The sequence below is a fragment of the Mus caroli genome, chromosome 17 (genome assembly GCF_900094665.2).
Source record: "Mus caroli chromosome 17, CAROLI_EIJ_v1.1, whole genome shotgun sequence".
NCBI lineage: Eukaryota > Metazoa > Chordata > Mammalia > Rodentia > Muridae > Mus > Mus caroli.
The window spans coordinates 32,609,863-32,632,413 of record NC_034586.1 but is presented as its reverse complement, the minus strand read 5'-3'; the positions used below and the strand labels follow the sequence as shown (position 1 = coordinate 32,632,413).

The window sequence follows — 22,551 nt, the reverse complement described above, 5'->3', positions numbered from 1 at the left end:
GCCTTGGCTGTCCTAGAACTCACTCTGTAGACCAGGCTGGCCTCGAACTCAGAAATCCGCCTGCCTCTGCCTCCTGAGTGCTGGGATAAAAGGCGTGCGCCACCATGCCCGGCGAATAAATAAATCTTAATAAATAAATCAGTCACTTAAATGACTAGAAAGCCAAAAAAGGCTTCTGCCTTCCTGGCTGCTGTAGTTACTGTGTGTGTGAGCCCTGCTGTGGGTGATGGATCCAAATGCCTGTGCTCATGCTAGAGCACCAAGTACTCCTAACCATGGCTGTCTCTCCAGCCCCTCTTCTCTGTGTGTAAAACAGACTTAAAAAGGTTAGGGTGGGGGTGGGGTGAGTAAGAAAGGGACATGCAGTCCCAGCTGGCTTCCATGAGTATATACCTAGAACTTCTCCTCATGCTTCAAGTCCCATGTGCTAAACTGCCAATGTGGAGCACCATATCTGGCTGCTTGAAAATGTTTAAACCTTAAAAACAACACCGAGGCGTCAGGGGAGGGGGGCTGGGGGGGCTGGGGGTGGGGTGGGAAGTATAGGGAACTTTTGGGATAGCATTTGAAATGTAAATAAAGAAAATATCTAATAAAAAAATAAAATAAAAAAATAAATACCTGACACCAAAACAAAACAAAAACAAAAAAACAACAACACTGAGTCCCTTTGAGGCCAGCACCCTCATTCTTGCTCTTCTTTCCGTCCATCATCCCTCCAACCCTTCCTCGTTCCCACTTCCTATGCTTGCCATACCTTATAAGAGTGAGGCATGTTGGGCAGGAAAGTGCCTCCACAGCAACTGATGATCTCTCCCATCTGAGGGGGGGGCGGCTGCACACCAGGGGTCACATGAATCTCATAGTCCTAAGAGAGGAATGATGGAGACAGACACCTGCAGTGACAGGCCAAAGGCCACTGGGAAACCTCTAAGGGCTCCAGGGGATAGGACGGCTGCGTGGTGCAGAAGACAGACTCTTACTTACCTCCAGCAGTCTTCGTTCTCGAGCCCGGCACAGGGAATCCCGAAGGCTGAAGCTAAAGTTCTTCTCTTGTTCAGGATCAGTCACTAAGTAGTCATCAGGTGGCAAGAAGCAGCCAGCCTTTCGGGACTAAGGAAGAACAGGCAGAACTGTTGTTCATCACGGAAGTGAACTTTCCGTGTCTTGCTTGTCCTTCCCAGTGCTGAGGATTGACCTCAAGACTTCAAGCATGCTAGGCAAGTGCTCTGGTACTGAGTCATCCCAGCCCTGTATCTTCTCAAAGCAGCCCACTGCTTCGCAACCCAGTTCTCCATCTCCTCCCTCCCACTACTTCTCCACTGCTAGGTGAGCAGTCCTTTCCAGCCATTCATCATCTCCTGGCTTCTTACCTGGTACAGCCAGTTCAGGGACAGGATGGGAATTCCCTTCCCCAGGGCACACAAGAACTTGACTGTCCTGCGGATGCGATCAGTAACCAAGTGGGAGGCCTCATTTACTGAGCTGGCCAGACTGCCTCCCAGAGCCAGCACTGCACGCTCGCCACGAGAATCCACGACTCCTGTGAACAATACCTGGGGGGGGCGGGGGGGGGTTATGGTATAAAGATGGTCACAGCAACCCACACTAGCAGCACCCATCTCTCAATCCCCAGCCCCTTGTTTTCTACCTTAGGGGCTGTTTCTTGGTTAGGTTTAGTTCGCCGGCTTCGAGTTGGTTTTCCCTGGGACTCTTCTTCTGCATGGTCCCTCTTTCTCTTTTCTGGTGTTGGAATTGCTGTCTCCTGAGGCTGAAAAGCATCTCAGTGGGCATCCTTGAGCTCTGTAGCACTTGCTCTTAGCTAGGGACACCCCCATCCCACCCCCAGCTCTCCTCTCACCTCTTCCTTCACTTCTGTTTCTACAGGTTCTTCCTTGATGACTATGGTTTTCTGGGAGGCTTGTCTTCGGGGACGTTTTTGACGGGGTGAGTCTGTGGTAGTGAGATTTGAGAAGCCTTAGGCTGGGGCTTAGGAATGGGCCCTGAGCTCCCAGCTGCTTCATTATGCATCAGGGGCATGGCAGGTTCAAGAGTGGTTGTAACTGACTCACCTGCTTCTGATGCTCCTGAGCTTTGGCTGGCTGAAGATTGGGGCTCAGGTTCAGAGAGGGCAGAGTAAGACTTATGACCCATAGGGACTGTGCGGGAACCCTGCTTCCCAGTAGCCCTTCGTTTCCTTTGGTGATTGGCTTGTGGAATGGGCTCCGGGGTAACAGGCTGGGCTATGGGGACAGGAGGCTTGAGATCAGGGGTACTGGAAACTGGGGAAGCACTTAGGGGTGAAGACTGTGTTAAGCTCTGACCTGTGACCTTAGGGGTGACAAGATGGTCTATAGAGGTGGAAGGCTCAAAATCAGGGGCCACTGGCCCAACTGATTCACAATCTTCAGTGGAGGGTTTATATGTCCTTCCTCGAGTGACCAGAGCTGTAGGCTTAGGGGTAGGCTGTTTTTTAGAAGTGAAAGGCTGGAGTTCAGGGGTTGTGGGGACACTCGATTCAGGAGTCCTGACAGAAGACCTACGTGTCCTACCCTGAGATGAGGGCTCATGGGTATCAGGCTGTTCTGTGGAGGTGGATGGATGGAATTCAGGACCAGTTTGGACAATTGGTTCTGGGGTCCTGGTAGACTTACTTGATCTACCCCGAGAGGCCCGAGATGTGAGGTTAGGGGTGACAGGCTGTTTTGCAGAGGTAAGAGGCTGCAGCTCGGGACCAGTGGGGACAACTGGTTCTGGGGTCTTGATAGAAGACTTACTTGGTCTACCCCGAGTGGCCCTAGGTTCAGGGATAACGGGCTGTTCTATGGAGGTGAGAGGCTGAAGTTCAGGGCCAGTGGAGACAACTGATTCTGGGGTTCTGACAGAAGTCTTACGTGGTCTGCCCCGAGTGACCCGGGAAGTGGGTTTAGGTATGACAGGTTGTTCTATGGAGGTGGGAGGTTGGAGTTCAGGGCCAGTAGAAATAAGTGGTTCTGGGGTCTTGTTGAGAGATTTACTTTGCCTGCCCCGAGTGGCCCGAGGTTTGAGGTCTGGGGTGACAGACTGTTCTGTGGAGGTGGGAGACTGGATTTCGGGACCTGTGAGAACTGGTTCAGGCATCTTAACAGAGGAATGTACCCTGCCCTCAGTGACCTGGGATGTAAGTTTTGGGATGACAGGCTGTGCTGTGGAGGTGGAAGGCTGGAGTTCGGGGTCTGCAGGGACAGTCAGTTCTGGGGTCCTGGTAGAGGACCTATTTGCCCTGCCCCGAGTGGGTCGAGATGTTGGTCTAGAGGCAGCAGGCTGGTTTGTGGGGCAGGTAGTATAAGGCTTAAGGGCAGCAGAGGAATGTGGGGAGGGGGTCATCCTGGAGGACCGCCGTGGCCTGACATTAGGCTTTGTGTGAAGACTCTCAGGAAGGGGTATCTCAGAAGAGGAGGTGGAAAGCAGAGGCTGAGTTGTAGACTGCTTTTGGCTCTGAGAGGGGAGGAGACTCTGAGTTGAAGCTTCAGGCACTGAAGAAAACAGGCAGTGGTCTGGGGGCTCTGGATCACCCTGACAAAGAGAAGAAGCAATGGACAAAAGGCACCAAGAAAGAGGTGGACAAGGATCTTTAACTTTTTTTAGTGTTTCTATGAAGTCATAGCTCATGTGCCTTCAGTGTCCTCCACTGACTCTTCTAGCTTAATTTCCAAGTGCTGGGACCAAAGGCCTATTTGTATGTTTGGTTTGATTCTATTTATGGTCACAGGACACTCACTGGCACCTTTCTTTCTGTGACCTCTCTTTAGGCTGGGAACTCCTTGGGGAAGGAAGCAATCTTTTGGACACCATAAGGAATCCCTAACCCTAATACTTCAGTGCAGTGATATGCACGGGTGGGTATGGCAACTAAGACATGGCGGGGGCAAAGAGGGATGAAACACAGAGACCTCTGGGTCAATATAGGGAACTATGGGTGGCATGACACGGGAATGGAAACCAACTAATGAATGACGAACAAGAAAACTGGGAGCCGAGCGTGGTGGTGCACGCCTTTAATCCCAGCACTCGGGAGGCAGAGGCAAGCGGATTTCTGAGTTCGAGGCCATTCTGGTCTACAACGTGAGTTCTAAGACACCCAGGGCTATACAGAGAAACCTTGTCTTGAAAACAAAAACAAAAACAAACAAACAAACAAAAAAGAAAACTGGGAACATGGGATCAGGGAGACAGGTCAGTGGGCAAAGCAAGCACCAAGACCTGAATTTAATCTCCAGAACCCATGTAAAAATGACAGGTATAATGGCTATGTTTTGAATCCCAGTGCTAGAGAGGTAGAGAGAGGAGAATCCCTGAAGCTTGCTGGCAAGAATCTTAGTCTACTTCAGCATATTCTAAGCTAGTTTAGGATCCTGACCACTACACCACCACCCTTCTAAAAAGCTGGGTAGTTCCTGAAGAACAACACACAAGACTATCACTTGGCTTCATCATGCACTGCCCCTAAACACAAACCCTCACAAACATGCACAAATGTACATGCAGTGAGAAAATGGGAAATATAGACAAAGAAAGATTAAAGTAAGACTAGGCAAAGGGCTGTAGAGGCATGATAAGAAAGCAGCTCACCCTGGAAGCCTTTCCAGCAGGTGTCGTCTGGCAACTCAAGCGGCCTAGTCAAAGAATAAAACAAGACTGGCTGAGTGTTGTGCAGCCTGCAGTTCATACACTAATTGCCATGAGGACTACATACCCCTTGGCTCCCCTGCCTCACACTTACCTCTCTGCTGCCTCCCAGGGCTCAAAGGGTCTCCCTTTCCTCCATCTGCCCGGCTCCCTGAGATTATTGGGGCTGAGGCAAGTCCCTCAAGGTCCTTCACCCCAACTCCAGGCTTTAGTGTTAGACTAGCAATTTGCCCTTTCTGATCATGGCTCCCTTCCTCTGTCACCCCTCTATCTGGGGTCACTTCTAAATCAGCTGGCTCCCATTCTCTCTTTGGTTCTGGTTTCTCTACTTTTCTCTCTCTCTTCTGTGAATCTTTGGACATCTCTATTTCTACCTCCAAACTCTCCCTATTCCCTTCAAGATCCTTGTCAGCCTCTTTTCTGTGACTGTCTCTAGCTAACACCTTTGGCTCTCTGTCCTCTGTCCCCTGAATTAGTTCTTCTCCTATCACATCTCTCTCACTGTTTTCTGTTCTTCCCCTGATTTCCCGCTCCAATGGCTCTCTCTCTGGGGTCATCCTGTCTGCCATTTCCTTTGGTATACCCATGGCTTTCTCCACAGTCTGTATCTCTCTGCCTTCAATTCTCAACAGCTCTGTGTGAACTGGGCTGGTATGAACCAGATGTTGGTGTCCTGGTGGTTCCCTAGGCAGAGATGGTCGAGATCCATGAGCTTCATGGGTATCAATGAGCTGGGGCTCAGAAGTCTCTGACTGTTCTCTTAGACAGAACGGCTGTGTAGCCAAGACTTCCCAAGGCACATCCAAGGTATCTGCACCTAAACAGGATGAGAGAAAGGAGGTAAGAACACAGATAAAAAAGGCACTAAGGTTGAGAACGAAGGCAGACTTGCAAACAGCTACCTGGGTTACAAAAGGGAAGCTGGGGGTAGGGTGGTGGTTCTAACACTGAATGCTATTCAGAAGATTATAACCTCACACACCGGTTTCCTCAGGAACTTCATTTGAAAAACAAGGACTGGGGATGTGGTTTAGGAAAACACTCATTTTAGGAGAATACTCATTTGGTATGCATAAAGCCCTGATTAAATCTCCAGAGAGAATGTAGAGTGTAAAAATTTTTGAGTTTTTGGGCCAACTCCAAATCTCCTGAACTAGAATCAGAGTAATCTAGGCAATCTAATTTTTATTTGTTATTTTATTTTTTAAGATTTATTCTAGGGGCTGGTGAGATGGCTCAGTGGGTAAGAGCACCCGACTGTTCTTCCGAAGGTCTGGAGTTCAAATCCCAGCAACCACATGGTGGCTCACAACCATCCGTAAGGAGATCTGACTCCCTCTTCTGGAGTGTCTGAAGACAGCTACAGTATACTTACATATAATAAATAAATAAATAAATAAATAAATAAATCTTTAAAAAAAAAGATTTATTCTAAAAATTTTTATTCACATGTATATGTGTATACCATGTGTGTGTGTGTGGGGGGGGGGGGTACCCAGAGAGTGATGAAATCTCCAAGAGTGCTGTTACAGATGGTTGCCAGCTGCCTGACATGGGTGCTGGACTCTGGTCCTCTAAGATGATTGCCAGTCTTAACCACTGAGCCAAGCCCATTTTGTTGGATTTTGTTGTTGTTGAGACAAGGTCTCATTTAGTCAAGGCCTCAAACTTTCTATGCAGTCCAGGATGGCCCTGGGCTCCTGCCTCTGCCTCCCAAGTTCTGGGATCACATGTCTGGTATAGATTCTTTTCCTGATGAAATGGAGAACATCAGTAAAATAACAAAAGAATATGAAAGGTGGGTCTGGGGATACATCTCAGTGGATAGAGAGCTCATCTAGCAAGCATATGAAGTCTTGGTCCATCCCTAGCTGGGTGGCACACACCTGTAATCCCAGCCCTTGGAGAACCAGCAGTTCAAGGTCATCCTCAGCTACATGAACTCTTTGTCAACAAGCAAACAAGAATGAGGGGCTGAAGAGAGAGCACTGGTTGCTCTAGCAGTTCTGAGAACCCACATGGCAGCTTACAACTCCAGTTCCAGGGTATAAGACCTCTTCTGACCATTGTGGACACTAGGCATGCACACTGTGAACACACACACACACACACACACATACACACACACACACACATATATACATACATACATGCAAGCAAAACACTCATACATGTAACATAGGTAAATCTAACACACAGCATATGAAAGGATGCAGAGGAAGAAAACAAGAAAGCAGGCAAAGTTGGGAGTTCAGAGAGACTTCCTTGTACCTGGAGTCGGAGGGCTGAGATGGGAAGGTCCTGGCTCTTGTGGAAGAGTACATGGGAAGAGCTGGGTAGGCTCATTTTCCAAACTCTGGACTGCTGCCAAAGAAAAGGTGGATAGAACACAGCTGGTCCCAGAATGCCAGGGTCCCATACCCTACTTGGCCACATCGCCTTTCAAGGACCATCAGTCTAATCATCACCCAGCTCTTCCTGGTACTCACATCCAAACCACACAATGTCCTCACCTTCTGGGTGCTGGCTCTCCCCTTCTACAAAGCACTGGGTAGCTGGAAGGCACACATCTTCAGGTTCTGGTGGGAAGAGATGTGAGACAGATGAAAAATCAACTCTCATCCTAAAGACCTCTACAGTTCTCTCCTCTTATACCCAATTTATTTTAAGGGCCAAAGGCAGAGCAGAGGGCAACACTTACCATCACAACACTCTTTGGCATGCTTGGTTCTGCCCACATGTGCTTCTCTCTCCCTTCCTGTGGGGGTTTGGGCTCCCTCTCTCTGTGGCAGGGTGGGATTCCCTGAAGTATCTGTATATATCACCACTTGCTCCACTGGTGCTGCAGGTGACCCGCTTTGGGCCCCCACCTCAAGAGTACTTTCCTGCTCAGAAAAAGCTGTAGCACACTCTGTCCCAGCATCTTCTGCTACTGGCTGCTGGCTAGGCCTTACAGAGGCTGCTGCCTCTGGTGAGGATGAGCCTTCCTGTACAGCTGTTTCCCAGGCTTCCTCAGGAGGCTGGGCTCCCTCTAGAGGCACCTGGTGCTTCTCCCCCAGGATAACAGATGGCCCTGGGACTTCCTCCTCCACTTGTGCTCTGGTCTTGCCTACCACAGCAAAGGAGGCCTGATTTACCACTAGATGGCTGTCAGGGGAGCTCATATCCATGTACTCATCTGCATCATTGGGCCTACGGGGAGGCTGGCTCTCTGGCTGTGTGACAGTAAGAGCCTCATCTACATCCATGGGACTGTCTGGGACAATCTTTCTCTTTTGCCCTGAGGATTCCTCCTCCACATCCGTGTCACTGTCTCTCCCAGAGGCACTCTGGCTTCGTTCTACAAGGACCTGTGGTTGGGACTTGACCTCTTCTGCGCCTGGGTCTCTACTCCACAAAGCAATTCCTCTCTCTTTCAGATGGGCCAAGGTGAGTGCTGCTGAGACCTCCTCCTCCTCCTCCTCATCTGTATCACTGTTGATCACCATGGGTGTGTGGTTTCTCTCTAGAGGAACATCCAGTGCAGTCTTGTCCTCCACATCTGTGCCACTACCAGCTAGGCTGTCCTGCAGATGTGCCACACCAGGTGCTCCAGGATCTCCTATACCAACTGCAAGCAGCACTTGTTTTTTCTTCACAGGGGCTACAGAGGGGGTCACCGGGATCCTCTCTTCTTCCACATCTGTCTCACTGTCCACAAACCCAGGTTTGTGTTCTTCATCCACTTCTGTGTCACTGTCCTCCCCAAGAGTGGGGCTCTTCTCCAGAACTGACCCATCTGAGACCCCTGCCCTGCCTGCCTCCTTCTTGACTTTTGTGTCCTTCAACTTGTGCTCAGTGGGCTGAGCCTGTATGCCAGCTGTCATTCCGTTAGCTCCAGGCTGCTCAGCCTCCCCTGCAGCACCACTGCTGTCAGCTAAAGAGGACTCCTCGACTCCTGGTTGCTGACCTTGTTCTTCATCGGTGTCACTACCCAAACCAAAGGGTGAAGATGGCCCGGGGACACTTGGGGCCGGAGAAGAGACCTCTTCATCACTGTAAAGAAAAAGAATCCATAGAAAGTATGTCCTGGAAAGAGACACCCCATTCAGCTATGAAGACCTTGAAAGCAGGCACTGCTGGTAGCTGTCTTCTCATCTCCACTGAGTATATCAGAAGTGCTCGGGATGGAGAGATGGCTCAGCGGTTAAGAGCGCCGACTGCTCTTCCAAAGGTCCTGCGTTCAAATCCCAGCAACCACATGGTGGCTCACAACCATCTGTAACGAAAGCTGATGCCCTCTTCTGGAGTGTCTGAAGACAGCTACAGTGTACTTACATTAAATAAATAAATAAATAAATATTAAAAAACAAAACAAAACAAAACAAAAAACCCACTGACTGATCTGAGTTCAAGACCAGCCTGGTCTACAAAGTGAGTTCCAGGACAGCCAGGACTATACAGAGAAACCCTGTCTCGGAAAAAACAACAACAAGAACAAAAAACAACAAAGAACACTGACTGTTCTTCTGAAGGTCCTGAGTTCAAATCCATAACCACATGGTGGCTCACAACCATCCTTAATGAGATCTGACGCCCTCTTCTGGTGTATCTGAAGACAGCTACAGTGTAGTTATATATAATAAATAAATCTTTAAAACAAACAAACAAACAAAAAAACACTGACTGCTCTTCCAGAGGTCCTGAGTTCAATTCCCAGCAACCACATGGTGGCTCACAACCATCCTTAATGAGATCTGACGCCCTCTTCTGGTGTATCTGAAGACAGCTACAGTGTAGTTATATATAATAAATAAATCTTTAAAACAAACAAACAAACAAAAAAACACTGACTGCTCTTCCAGAGGTCCTGAGTTCAATTCCCAGCAACCACATGGTGGCTCACAACCATCTGTAATAGAATCTGAGGCCCTCTTCTGCTGTGTCTGAAAACAACTACAGTGTACTCATATAATACATAAGTCTTTAAAAAGAAGAAAAAGAAGAGGAAGTGGTGGTGGTAGTGCTCATTATGGCTTAACTCAGCTGAGGAAATGAGTATTCGGAGGCTCTTAGCACCACCTTTCAAGATAATCATCTGGCAGGCAGTGGTGGCGCACCCCTTTAATCCCGGCACTTGGGAGGCAGAGGCAGGCGGATTTCTGAGCTCGAGGCCAGCCTGGCCTACAGAGTGAGTTCCAGGACAGCCAGGGCTACACAGAGAAACCCTGTCTCAAAAAAACCAAAAACAAAAGCAAACAAACAAAAAGATGCAGGTATCTGGTACTTTGGTACCCACCTTTCTGGAACTACTGTTGCTGAAGGGGATGCTGTATTCCTTGGTCCATTCGCCACACACCTTCCAGAAGGAAAATCTGGCAAGAATAGGAAAGAATAAATTGAGTTTATATCCATCATCCCTGTCTTTTCATACCTATACCAAAGGCACAAACTTACCCCCTTCTTCCTCTGAATCCTCAGCCAACAAAACTCTGGAATTTTGGGATCCTATCCGTATCCTGGGGGTTTTCTCTATAGTTAGAAGACTCCGAGGGACCAAGGGTGGTGGGACATCTAGGCGATGGTATTGGCAGGGAAAATCTGCAAACAGAATTAATTCCTGGTCCCTCAGACGATGGCTCACTCCAGGAGGTAGGACCCTAGGAGGTTTTACGATTTGAGTGCCATTGAGGCTCCCACAATCCTGGAGAATAGGGGCTTTGTTCCAAGCAGAGATTTCAATTACTGCATGCTGTTTGGAGATGGATGGAAAAGGCAGGGCCACAGAGCAGTCAGGGCTTCGACCAACGACATTCTTGCCAAGGTAGAGGGGGAAATCTGAGGATCAGAGAAAAAAATATGAGAGTAAGGCCAGAGTCCTGCCCTGAAGATGTTCTGGTTAGATACCCTACTGCTCACTCAGATCTCTTACAGGCGTTAAAAAACGACCAACAACAAAACCCTGAGGGCATGCCAACACAGAAGAGCATTTATAACACACTACTCATCAGCAATATTCTGTCTAGTCACATTTTTGTCTTTTCTCAATTGCTCAAACTTGAAAACAGAGCTTCACGCATGCTAGCTAAACACTTTCCCCTTGAACTATAGCTCTTGTTTTGTTTTTTTGATTTAGGGTCTTATCATGTAGTCCAGATGATTTTCAAGCTTACTATATAGCCTAGGCTACCCTCAAATACTACAGTACCCTCCTTAGTACAGGGATCACAAACATGTACCACCATGCCCAATGGGTGCTTTTGTGTGATTAAGTACATATAATACGCCGGGCGTGGTGGCGCACGCCTTTAATCCCACCACTCGGGAGGCAGAGGCAGGCGGATTTCTGAGTTCGAGGCCAGCCTGGTCTACAAAGTGAGTTCCAGGACAGCCAGGGCTATACAGAGAAACCCTGTCTCGGAAAAAAAAAAAAAAAAAAAAAAGTACAAAGTACATATAATACAGGCTAGGTATAGTGTGGCACACGCCTTTGATTCCAGCACGTGGGAAGCAGAGGCAAGTGAATCTCTGTGAAGCCAGCCAGGTCTGCATAGTGAATTCCAGAGCAGCACAGGCTACATAGAGAGACCCTATCTCAAAGGAAAAACAAAAACAAAGGAAACATTACACACAATACAACTCTAACCACTTCAATCATTGCACATATGCTGTCCCGTCTTATTATACAGCCACTGTCACCAACACCCACAGTGTGTATGTGTGCACCTGCATGAATTCATGTCTATCACATGTGTGCTGGTATCCTGAGGTCAGAAGATAGTGTCAGGCCCCCTGTAACTAGAGCTCCAGGTGGTTGTGAGCCACCATGTAGGTGCTGAGAACCTAAACTTCTCCAAGAGCAGTAAGCACTCTTAATTACTGAGCCATCTTTTCAGCCCCCACATTGTAGTTTTATTTGAAGCTCTTCATTTTCTCTTGACAAAAGAAAATTACTCCAAGAAAATCCCAGAACCAGCCTCAAACAGTCAACTCAGGTGGCCTCTTTTGGCATCCTTAGTGGTACAGTTATTCATATCCCCTTTGAAACACACACATATACACACACACACATACATATATATAAATGGTTCTACCAACCCTCCAACTTCCAACTTCTTCTAAGAAAGACCCACAATCGGGCTGGTGAGATGGCTCAGTGGGTAAGAGCACCCGACTGCTCTCCCGAAGGTCCAGAGTTCAATTCCCAGCAACCACATGGTGGCTCACAACCATCTGTAACGAGATCTGGCGCCCTCTTCTGGAGTGTCTGAAGACAGCTACAGTGTACTTACATATAATAAATAAATCTTTAAAAAAAAAAAGAAAGACCCACAATCATACTTTAGTTCCCAATATCCCCTGACCTCTTTCTGGTCCATGAGTACCACTGAAGAGACGTAGCTGCCCTATAGGCTCCACACTATACCCCAAGGAGCCACTGGATAGTTCTGTCTCTTCCTCTTCTTCAGCATCCCAGTCAATCACCTGGGTGCTTTCCATGATCTGTAAAGGAAACACATAATCATTGCTTTTGTCAGAGAAAAAAAAATAACTGGAGGTAAATGTGGAAATGATCTCTCTCTCTGTCTCTCTCTCTGTCTCTGTCTCTCTCTCTCTTCTGAGACAGGGCTTCTCTATGTAGCCCTGGCTGTCCTGTAACTCACTTTGTAGACCAAGCTGGCCTCAAACTCAGAGATCCCCTGGCCTCTGCTTCCCATGAGATTAAAGATGTGAACAACCATGAGGTGATGATTTCCTATCAGTTATTCTAAAGCATGTAACAATATTCAGGGGTGGGAGAGTATGCCAGAGATAGAATGTTTGCTTAGCCTATGTGAGGCCATGTTTTCAATTCTTAGTACTACCAATAAGGGAAAAAAAATCTATTTGATAAAAACATGTTGGCATCTATCTGTAATCCCTGCATCTGAGATGATGAAGCAGAAAAATTAAGAACTAGAGACCTTACCAGGCATGGTGATGCACAGCTTTGATTATAGCAATGGGAAGGCAGAGGTAGGCAGATGTCTACTTGGTCTACATAGCAAGTTCCAGGCTAGCCAGAAGTAGCTAGATCATGGATTCAAAAGAAAAGGGGGGTGGGGGGTGGCGGAAGCTGGAAAGATGGCTTAGTGGTTAAGAGCACCGACTGCTCTTCCAGAGGTCCTGAGTTCAATTCCCAGCAACCACATGGTGGCTCACAACCATCTGCAATGGGATCTGATGCCCTCTTCTGGTGTGTCTGAAGAGAGCAATGGTGTACACATATACATAAAATAAATCTTTTTTTAAAAATGTAGAAACCAGCCTTGGCTACAGTGAGACCTTGCCATCCAAAACTGAATAATATACACGTACATATTTATACTTTTGGCCATGACACAAAGTATACCATTATATAGAAAGGGATACTTTATGGGATTTGTTTGTTTTTAGATACTACAGACTGAATCTAGAGCCTCCCACACCAAAACAAATGCTCTACCACCAAGCTATATCCTCAGCCCACAGATGGGTACTTTGTTTAAAGCACAAAAAAACCATGGTAAGCTGGACTGAGGTGGTGTATACCCACAGTTCCAGCTATTGGGGCAGCTGAAGCAATGTAATTGCTTGAGTCCAAGACTTCTAAGTTAGCATGGACAACACAGTAAGACCCCTTTAAAAACATCAACAACAAAAACCCAGCAAGGTGGCTCAGTGGTTAAAAGCACTGCATCCTCTTCTAGAATACCTAGGTTCAGTTCTCAGAACCCACACTGGTTCACAACAGTTTGTAATTCAAATTCCAGGGTATCTGACACCCTCCTTGGAGCCACGCACTCACCTGTGTGAGGGTATGGGCTTTGAGAAACAATGGTATGTGAAATATACTGTTTCTGGGCCTGGAAAGATGGCTCATCTGTTAAGAGCACTGATTACTCTTCCAGAGGTTTTGAGTTCAATTTCTAGCAACTACACGGTTCACAGACATGTGTTATGGGATCTGATGGGACAGATATTTTACACACACACAGAGGAAAAACTAGTGAGGATCAAACTTAGGGTCTTGTACATGTTCTAGTTTTTAAAAGCCCATCTACCACTCCCTAATTGATTTCATCATCCACTATTGAGTATTGTGTTGTATCAGGTATAATAGCCAAAAGAGACAGGGAAGTAATAACTCCAAAAATTCATTTGCTCAGAATAACACAGCATGTAAATAGAAATGAGTCACAAAGCCCCTAGTTTATACACTCTCATCAGCATACTTCAGCTTGAAGTGCAAAGAACCAGAGAAGCTAACATATAAAGAGGCATTTATATGTTAAACAGCTTTAACACATTAGGCTGACCGACTCATTTATCCTTGAGAAGAACCCTGTAAGGGTATGGTTGTTCTTCATTCCTTTTTTTTTTTTTTCCAGATGAGAAACGTCAACATAGATGGGTTAAGGAACGTCTCTAAATCACTCCTAGCGTTTTCTCGTGGCTGCTAAGTTCACAGAATTAAAGTAATTCCTTGGCAAGACCCTTTCCGGCTTTGTTTGTTTGTTGAGACAGGGTTTCTCTGTGTAGCCCTGGCTGTCCTGGAACTCACTCTGTAGACCAGGCTGTCCTCGAACTCAGAAATCCGCCTGCCTCTGCCTCCCAAGTGCTGGGGTTAAAGGCGTGCGCCACCACGCCCCGCCGGCCCTCTTTCCGTCTTTGACATCTCTCTCCAGATCAGTAAGGGTGGAACAGTATCTACATCCCCACCTCCCCTACTCGGGTCCGTCTTAGTTACTCTGCAGGAATTATGCACACCTGGTACCGGTCAGTATTTGGGCATGCATCCTCAAAATGACTCCTGCTCTCATGGTGACTACATAGCCGGCGTAACTGACTAACAGACAAACTAGAGACAGAAATTCAAAACTGCAGGGGTGGATTTTACCTATAAAGATGTCACACACCGGGAAAACGCTGAAAGGAAAAGTAGTGTACCCCAAGAAGTAAACTCCGTCCTGCCAACCCAGGAGACGCCTACGACCCTTTGCTCCAAGTGAAGGGCAACCATCTTTGGTACCTACGCGGGAGTTTGTTCCCTCGTGGCCTAAGGTTTCCGTGTCACCAAACCTACACCCCGGCCAGGGCGCCAAGCAAGGATTAGCATAAAAAAACCTAAAACCGCAACCCAAATTACCTCCGCCCAGTGACACCTAGGGCACGCCCCTCCCGCCCTCAGGAGGAATCAAAGATGGTAACCGGGGCGCGGGCTGCCGAACTCACCGACTGAATCCGCGCGCGCGCGCCACCAGTAACGGCCGCTACCAGGTGGCGGGAGTGCGAATCCCGGAAGAGAGTCGGTTGGCTGATTGGCTCCTGGAACTGTCTTTTACTGCTGGAAGCGCGCCGATTGACTCAAGTCGGAAGCCCCGCCCCCGCCTGGCCTCCTCACAGCTCAAAAGTGCGGCTACCGGCGGGAAACAGGCTGAAGAAAACGCTGACAATCAGGGGGTGTGGCCTGAGAATCCCGCGCCGTGATTGGGTAGCGTCCTGGACCAACCCTCCGTCGCTACGTCATCCACGGACTACTTCCCGCGCAGATTTCCAAACCCCTACCAGAGAGTCTGGCGCCAGTTACCGGCGGTGGCTAGAAGGGCTCTATCATAGAAGTCATTCCAAGGCCAGAGCGCCCTTCTCGGTCATCCCAGAAATGGCGCCAGCTGACTCACGAGAAATGAGGGGTTGCAGGCAGCAGTCGTGGCTGGAGGCTGCAGATTGGAAAACACCCTGTAGGCGTGGCACTTTAGAACTCCCCATTGCAGAGGGATTTTATTTCCGTTTGATTTGGACTGCTTACTTGCGTTTCTTCCACATCATTGTATGTACGTATGAATGTATAAAATGACGGACATTTTGAGGTCATCTTCCTAAATGGAAGATCCTAAATACAGCAAGCTGTTTTGCTAAAACCTCGAAGTCTGTGGTCATCTTTCAAAAGGGGAGAAAAATATAATAAAATAATTTATTTCATTATAGTAAAACATGAAGGTATTCCAGGAAAGTGGCTTGTATAGTTCTTTCCCGTTGGTTTTCTCAGTATGTCCATAATAAAGCCAGACGTTTGAAGCTTTAAGTTGGATGACTTACCCGTGTACCTACAGTAAATGGGACAAATTCAAGTAGCACGAAATAATCAATAATCGCTTTCATTGTTAGCATGACCAAAGTTGAAATATTTTTAATGAATAAAGGAGTATTGATGTAACTTAAATGTTCTTTGTTGTTGTTGTTTTGGTTTTTTGTTTTTTGAGACAGGGTTTCTCTGTGTAGCCCTGGCTGTCCTGGAACTCATTATGTAGACCAGGCTGGCCTCGAACTCAGAAATTCACCTGCCTCTGCCTTCCAAGTGCTGGGATTAAAGGTGTGTGCCACCACTACCCGGCTTAAATGTTCTTTTATTTAAAAGATGACTTGAGCTGTATGTTGATTGCATGTCTTTGATTCATTTTCTTTAAGCCAGAGAAGGGGTCTCACTATGTGCCTCTGCTAACCTAGAACCAACTTAGCAGGTTAGCCTTGAACTCACAGGGATCCTCCTTCCTTTCATTGGTCCACCACGTTTGACCTACACAATTACATTCTAGATACTGCTTACTAGACCCGTCCCTTTGTTGTTGTTTCTCTTTTTAAAAGAGGTGTTTTATGTGTATTGGTAGTTTGCTTGCATGTATGTCTCTGTACTACTATGGATGACAGGAATTGAACCTGTTCTTCTGAGAACGGCAAATTCTCTAAATTGCTGAGCCATCTCTCTAGCCCCACGTATGTTTTGTTTCCAAGACAGACTCTCATTTTGTAGACCAGGTTAGCCTCCAAAGTGCCAAGGATCCTTCTGCCTCAATATCCGTATTTCTTGGGAGTTTGGGTAGGCACAATCTAATTTTTCCTTTCTATTTGTTCATTTAGAGACTGAAGCTAAAGCTTGTACCTCAAGCTGTCCAGGTAGCCTCTAGGTAGCCCATGTTGACCTTGAACTTCCCTTGCCTTCTAGTCAGAATTCCGGGACTAACCTTGTGAACCACTCATGCTCTTGTTCTAGTTAATCATTTTGTATCCCTTTAAAGCTTTGAGGATACTTAGTAATTTTCGAAACCCTGGAAAGAGAACCTTTTTTTTTTTTTTTTTTTGGTTTTTCGAGAAAGGGTTTCTCTGTATAGCCCTGACTGTCCTGGAACTCACTTTGTAGACCAGGCCAGGCTGGCCTCGAACTCAGAAATCCACCTGCCTCTGCCTCCCGAGTGCTGGGATTAAAGGCGTGCACCACCACGCCCAGCTTGGAAAGAGAACCTTAAAGGGTTCTAACTTGAGCCCATTCAATTCCCTTCTTCAGTTCCAGCACGTTGCCACAGACTCACCTAATGAATAAAGTCAATTAACTGGAAAAACAAACAAATCCCCTTGCTTCAAGCAAGTGTCTGAGAGAGGGAGGCACTGTCTAAAGACTGACATTCTCTTAGTCTGTCCACCCTACAGTCTGTCCTGACAGGATGACCAGAATGTCTTCAGCGTCGTCTGAAAGGCCCAGATCCCACACAGATTTTTACATACATCTTCTGTCTTAGTCAGGGTTTGTATTTCTGCACAAACATCATGACCAAGAAGCAAGTTGGGGAGGAAAGGGTTTATTCAGATTACAATTCCACATTGCTATTCATCACTGAATGAAGTCAGGACTGGAACTCAAGCAGGTCAGAAAGCAGGAGCTGATGCAGAGGCCATGGAGGGATGTTCTTTACTGGCTTGCTTCCCATGGCTTGCTCAGCTTGCTCTCTTATAGAACCAAGACTACCAGCCCAGAGATGGTCCCACCCACAANGGGCCCTTCCCCCTTGATCACTAATTGAGAAAATGCCTTACAGCTGGATCTCATGGAGGCATTTCCCGAACTGAAGCTCCTTTCTGGGTGATAACTCTAGCCTGTGTCACGTTGACACATAAAACCAGCCAGTACACCTTCATTCTTTTGGGACATCAGCTCCATGCAGTTTTCCCCACGATCTTTGCAATTTTGTTTCTCTCTTGAAAATCCCTGAGACAACTCCCTTGGAAACAGAAGGGTAATTCTTTCTTCTGAGGGATGTGAGGGAGCTGTGCCTTACTGAAATTCCTGTCTTGGGATCACAAAGAACTAGATACTGTGTATCAGGGAAGGACAACACAGTTCTCAGGATTTTCCGCTGAGCTATGCAGTCTGGCTTTCCTAGACCTACTGCGGTGGGCAGCTGGCAGGGCGTGCCCAACCCACCTTCCAACTCAGGCACCTCAGATCTCCTAATTACTACATTTCTCCAAACCTCTTTTAGTACAAAATCGTCTCTCAGAATAGAAAATAGGAATCTCCTGTGAGGACATTTTTCATGAAAAAAAAAAATCATACACACACACGATAACCCCAATTCCTCACACAGTACCCACCCATTCCTAACTTCTTTTTGCAGTGTGGACAACAATAGAGAACTACAACTCCCAAAAAGGACTGCGCTCGCCACTGGCTCAGAAACCAATGGCCGCCTGGCACGTGATCGGCTGGTCTAATCAGCGACTGGTTGGGTAGGCTTTGTCTAAGACCCGGGGCGCCCGCCTATCTCCCGCCCCCGGCCGCGCGAACGCGAGCCCCGCCCTGCGCGCCTTCCCTCCTGCGCTCGCCGGCCTCTTCTGCCTCTTAGAACCTTCCTGCGGTCGTGCTTGCATCTCGCTGCTGCAGCCTCCCGGGCTCCGGTCCATCCTTTTAGTCTGAGACCGGCCCAGAAGAAAAAAACCCCAAAAACCTTAATTATCTTTCTTGCTCGGTACCTACATTGGAACCATCAAAAAAAAAATTATTTCAGTAAACCGTAGCCATGAGGGAAATCGTGCACATCCAGGCCGGACAGTGTGGCAACCAGATCGGTGCTAAGGTAAGGACTTTAAATTTTTAGCTGAAATATGTAAAGATGAGAATTCTGTGTTAATTATGAGCATTGTTCACGGAGCTCTTGCATTCTCCACTCGTCAGATTTGGCCCCTCAAAGTTTTGCACGTATAAATATAACCCATATTTGTAGCTAGCGTTCTGATACTGAAAAATGAGGAAATGTTTTTCTTGGCACATTTTCGGAAGGCTAATAAAAGAGCCTTTTGAGTTTAGGGAAAGGAGAGGCTGTCGGGACTGTGAAGAGCTGGTCTTAAAAGGGGTTTTCTAACGGTTCGAGGACTGGAGGGATGCGGAAACGATCCGAGACAAAGCCGAGGCGAGGTTTTCCCCTTGCGCCACCCCCACCCAGCCTGGAGGGCCCTACTGGAACAGAATGGAGGGGGGAAGGGGCGAGGTTTGGCGGGCAGCTGCAGAGGTGCCCCGGTACGCATTACCTCTCAACAAAGGCTTGGAGACTCCATTGAACCCGCCATCCCAAGGCTTTTTTTTTTTTTTTTTGGTAATGATTCTGTATAGGGGCCTACTTTTACTTTTCATTGCCCTTAAAAGAGATCTTAGGGTGTGAGCGGTATGAAAGTGAGCTTTTCAAATATGTGAGAGACTGCCTGGGAGACTAAGGAGAGGGAAGGAGCGGAATAAAGATAGGAGGCAATGGGGCTTTTTAAAGATTTTTTTCCCCTTTTTGCTAGCAATTACAATGTAGCGGGGGAGGGGAGGGAGGAAGTGCGGCCGCTAAATTGTAGCCGAAGGGTGGGACCCTTTGGGGGCGGGGTTGGAGCCCCTGGCGCGCAGGGACAATGCGGCCCCTACCCGCGGGGGCGCACTGGCCCCGCCCCTCGGCCTAGGCCCCGCCCGCGCTGCTCCCGCCTTTGTGGTTTGCTGGAGGAGCGGCCCGCCACCGCAGTCACGTGGAGCGCGTAAGGGGTGGGCGACTGCAGTGGCCGCACCTTTCTCCCCCAACTCTTTTGTGCTGGCCTGGAAGGGCGGTTCCTGGCTTTAGGAGCCAACCTGGGTGCAAAGCCAAATAGGTGGCCTCCAATCCGCCCACATAGTCTTATAGTGCCTGACCCACCCATCACCGGTCCTATACCCAAAGGTTGTAGCCTTCCAGCGAGTAGGTTCCTCCATGGAACTTCCGCAAGCAGATAACGGGATTGCAGTGTCACCTCAGCCTCGTTTCAGTGTGTCTGGAATTGAAATGAGGGGCGGGAGGCATGCCTTAGGACTTGAGACATTGAGGCCTCGTTGCTCTTCCCTGTGCAGTTCTGGGAGGTGATAAGCGATGAACATGGCATCGACCCCACCGGTACCTACCACGGTGACAGCGACCTGCAGCTGGACCGAATCTCTGTGTACTATAATGAAGCCACAGGTGAGAGCAGAAATCCCCACTTAACACTTATTCCCTGCCCTCTGTATTGGACAGTGAGCCCAGCCCATTCATCACTGGCCGCCCTGGAACTCCCGTAGGTCTACCTCTCAAGTGCTGGGTTTAAGGAGAGCATCACCACGCCCTGTTTTTCCACACTTTTAAGTATCTATTACCCCTCTGCATGGTTCCCATTTTTTCCGTAGACTCACACCCTAAGGGTCTAAAGATTAGCTCTACTGCCACCAGGTGGTAGTGCCTGGAATGACAGCTTTAGTGCTTTGTGGCTGATTTCCCAACCCCGAGCTAATGCATTGCCGATCCATCAAACATCGACTTGAATTCCTGCAGGTGGCAAGTACGTCCCTCGAGCTATCTTGGTGGATCTAGAACCTGGGACTATGGACTCCGTTCGCTCAGGTCCTTTTGGCCAGATCTTCAGACCAGACAACTTCGTTTTCGGTGAGTGTGGAATCGATTTCTATTTGTTCAACTGAATTAATTCCAGTCGTTGAAAGAGTAAGAAGTATTTGTATTTCTCTCATATCTTAGTGATGAAGCTTATTCCCTTACTGCATTCCAGGTCAGTCTGGGGCAGGCAACAACTGGGCTAAAGGCCACTACACAGAGGGAGCTGAGTTGGTTGACTCTGTCTTGGATGTGGTGCGGAAGGAGGCGGAGAGCTGTGATTGCCTGCAAGGCTTTCAGCTGACCCACTCACTGGGTGGAGGCACTGGCTCTGGCATGGGCACCCTGCTCATCAGCAAGATCCGGGAAGAATATCCTGACCGCATCATGAATACCTTCAGTGTGGTGCCCTCACCCAAAGTGTCTGATACCGTGGTCGAGCCCTACAATGCCACCCTGTCCGTCCATCAGTTGGTGGAGAACACGGATGAGACCTACTGCATTGACAACGAGGCCCTCTACGACATCTGCTTCCGTACCCTCAAGCTCACCACGCCAACCTACGGAGACCTGAACCATCTCGTCTCAGCCACAATGAGCGGTGTCACCACCTGCCTCCGTTTCCCGGGCCAGCTTAATGCTGACCTTCGAAAGCTGGCTGTCAACATGGTGCCGTTCCCACGTCTCCACTTCTTCATGCCTGGCTTTGCCCCTCTCACCAGCCGTGGAAGCCAGCAGTACCGGGCCCTCACTGTGCCTGAACTTACCCAGCAGGTCTTCGACGCCAAGAACATGATGGCCGCCTGCGACCCGCGCCACGGCCGGTACCTCACAGTTGCCGCCGTCTTCCGTGGACGGATGTCCATGAAGGAGGTGGATGAGCAGATGCTCAACGTGCAGAATAAGAATAGCAGCTACTTCGTGGAATGGATCCCCAACAATGTCAAGACAGCTGTCTGTGACATCCCACCACGTGGCCTCAAGATGGCAGTCACCTTCATTGGAAACAGCACAGCCATCCAGGAGCTCTTCAAGCGCATCTCTGAGCAGTTTACGGCCATGTTCCGCCGGAAGGCTTTCCTCCACTGGTACACGGGTGAGGGCATGGACGAGATGGAGTTCACCGAAGCCGAGAGCAACATGAACGACCTCGTCTCTGAGTACCAGCAGTACCAGGATGCCACCGCAGAAGAGGAAGAGGATTTCGGAGAGGAGGCAGAAGAGGAGGCCTGAGGCGGAGAGCCCCGCATCAGCTCAGGCTGCTTAGATCCCTCAGCTTTCTCCAACTGCCCTTTGTCCTCCAGTTTCTTTCTGCTGCCTCTGTCTTGTATTTGTTTTGTTCTGTTTTCTCATTGGGGGTAAACGGTGCCTGGCACATGGCAGGCACTCAATAAATATTTGTTTGTGGAATGTCTCCTTTCTCTTTCCACTCTGACAAACTTAGATTTCTGACATTCTGGTTGTTACCCTGTGCTTCCTACTGGTATCTTTTTTTTTTTTTTTTCCAAACAGGGTTTCTCTGTGTAGCCCTGGCTGTCTTGGAACTCACTTTGTAGACCAGGCTAGCCTCGAACTTAGAAATCTGCCTGCCTCTGCCTCCCAAGTGCTGGGATTAAAGGTGTGCCCTTTAATCACCACCACCGTCCAGCAAGTATCCATTTTTAAATTATTATTTGACTGTCCAGTTAATATTCCAGAATATTCTCCAGAAACCTGAAGTCTGCTCCAGATCCTGTGTAGAACCCAGCCCAATCCTAAGAACTCAGATAGTAACCACCATTTTAAAGCAAAGTAGTGGATCGGGGAAACATGGGTGGAGGGGATACTAGGTAGAGACCACCAGGAAGAGAGGGGTGTGGGGTTTTCCAGTCAGGGCCATTTAGAATCCACCTGGGCTTTCAGTCAGCAGGGTTTTGTTTTTCTCCTGCCTCATCTCTCAGCCTCAGGAGAGGTATTAGCAGTATTAACTCCATTTATATCCTCCCAGCTGTCCTGAGCCAAATCTGCCATTGGAAGTATCTTCCCTATATTGGTTCTCCTTTTTCCGAGAGATGGGGGTTGGGGGTGTGGCAAGGCCTTGGTCTCTGAACACTCCAATTCCCGCTGAAACTCCACACTTGGGAAAGTATGTTTCCACCTGGGTGTTTCAGACACTCCCCAGATGGGCTTGTTACCACGTCTG

The 22,551-nt window shown here is 48.2% G+C and overlaps 2 protein-coding genes across 8 annotated transcripts in view; one reads left to right on the top strand and one right to left on the bottom strand.

Annotated features, from left to right (window-relative positions):
- Mdc1 (mediator of DNA damage checkpoint 1) overlaps nt 1–15,026 on the bottom strand; it is a 16,956-nt gene extending 1,930 nt beyond the window's left edge. The window contains exons 1-15 of one of the 7 annotated variants that reach the window (XM_029471551.1): nt 14,902–15,026; nt 12,012–12,150; nt 10,105–10,485; nt 9,947–10,022; nt 7,370–8,703; nt 7,182–7,247; nt 6,940–7,032; nt 4,763–5,485; nt 4,612–4,655; nt 2,073–3,555; nt 1,862–1,953; nt 1,652–1,771; nt 1,374–1,556; nt 988–1,113; nt 758–868 (exon numbers count right to left, since the gene is read on the bottom strand). In XM_029471551.1, the coding sequence (XP_029327411.1) occupies nt 758–868; nt 988–1,113; nt 1,374–1,556; nt 1,652–1,771; nt 1,862–1,953; nt 2,073–3,555; nt 4,612–4,655; nt 4,763–5,485; nt 6,940–7,032; nt 7,182–7,247; nt 7,370–8,703; nt 9,947–10,022; nt 10,105–10,485; nt 12,012–12,147 (4,968 nt within the window). In that variant the 5' untranslated portion in view covers nt 12,148–12,150; nt 14,902–15,026. The other 6 variants (XM_029471550.1, XM_021149467.2, XM_029471555.1 and 3 more) reach the window with 6 other exon arrangements.
- Nucleotides 15,027–18,316: 3,290 nt separating this feature from the next.
- On the top strand, nt 18,317–21,779 carry Tubb (tubulin beta class I). The gene is made up of 4 exons (XM_021185726.2): nt 18,317–18,575; nt 19,856–19,964; nt 20,313–20,423; nt 20,545–21,779. Exons 1-4 carry the CDS (start codon nt 18,519–18,521, stop codon nt 21,600–21,602), a joined length of 1,335 nt encoding a protein of 444 aa, XP_021041385.1. The 5' UTR covers nt 18,317–18,518; the 3' UTR covers nt 21,603–21,779.
- The last annotated feature ends 772 nt before the right edge of the window (nt 21,780–22,551 follow it).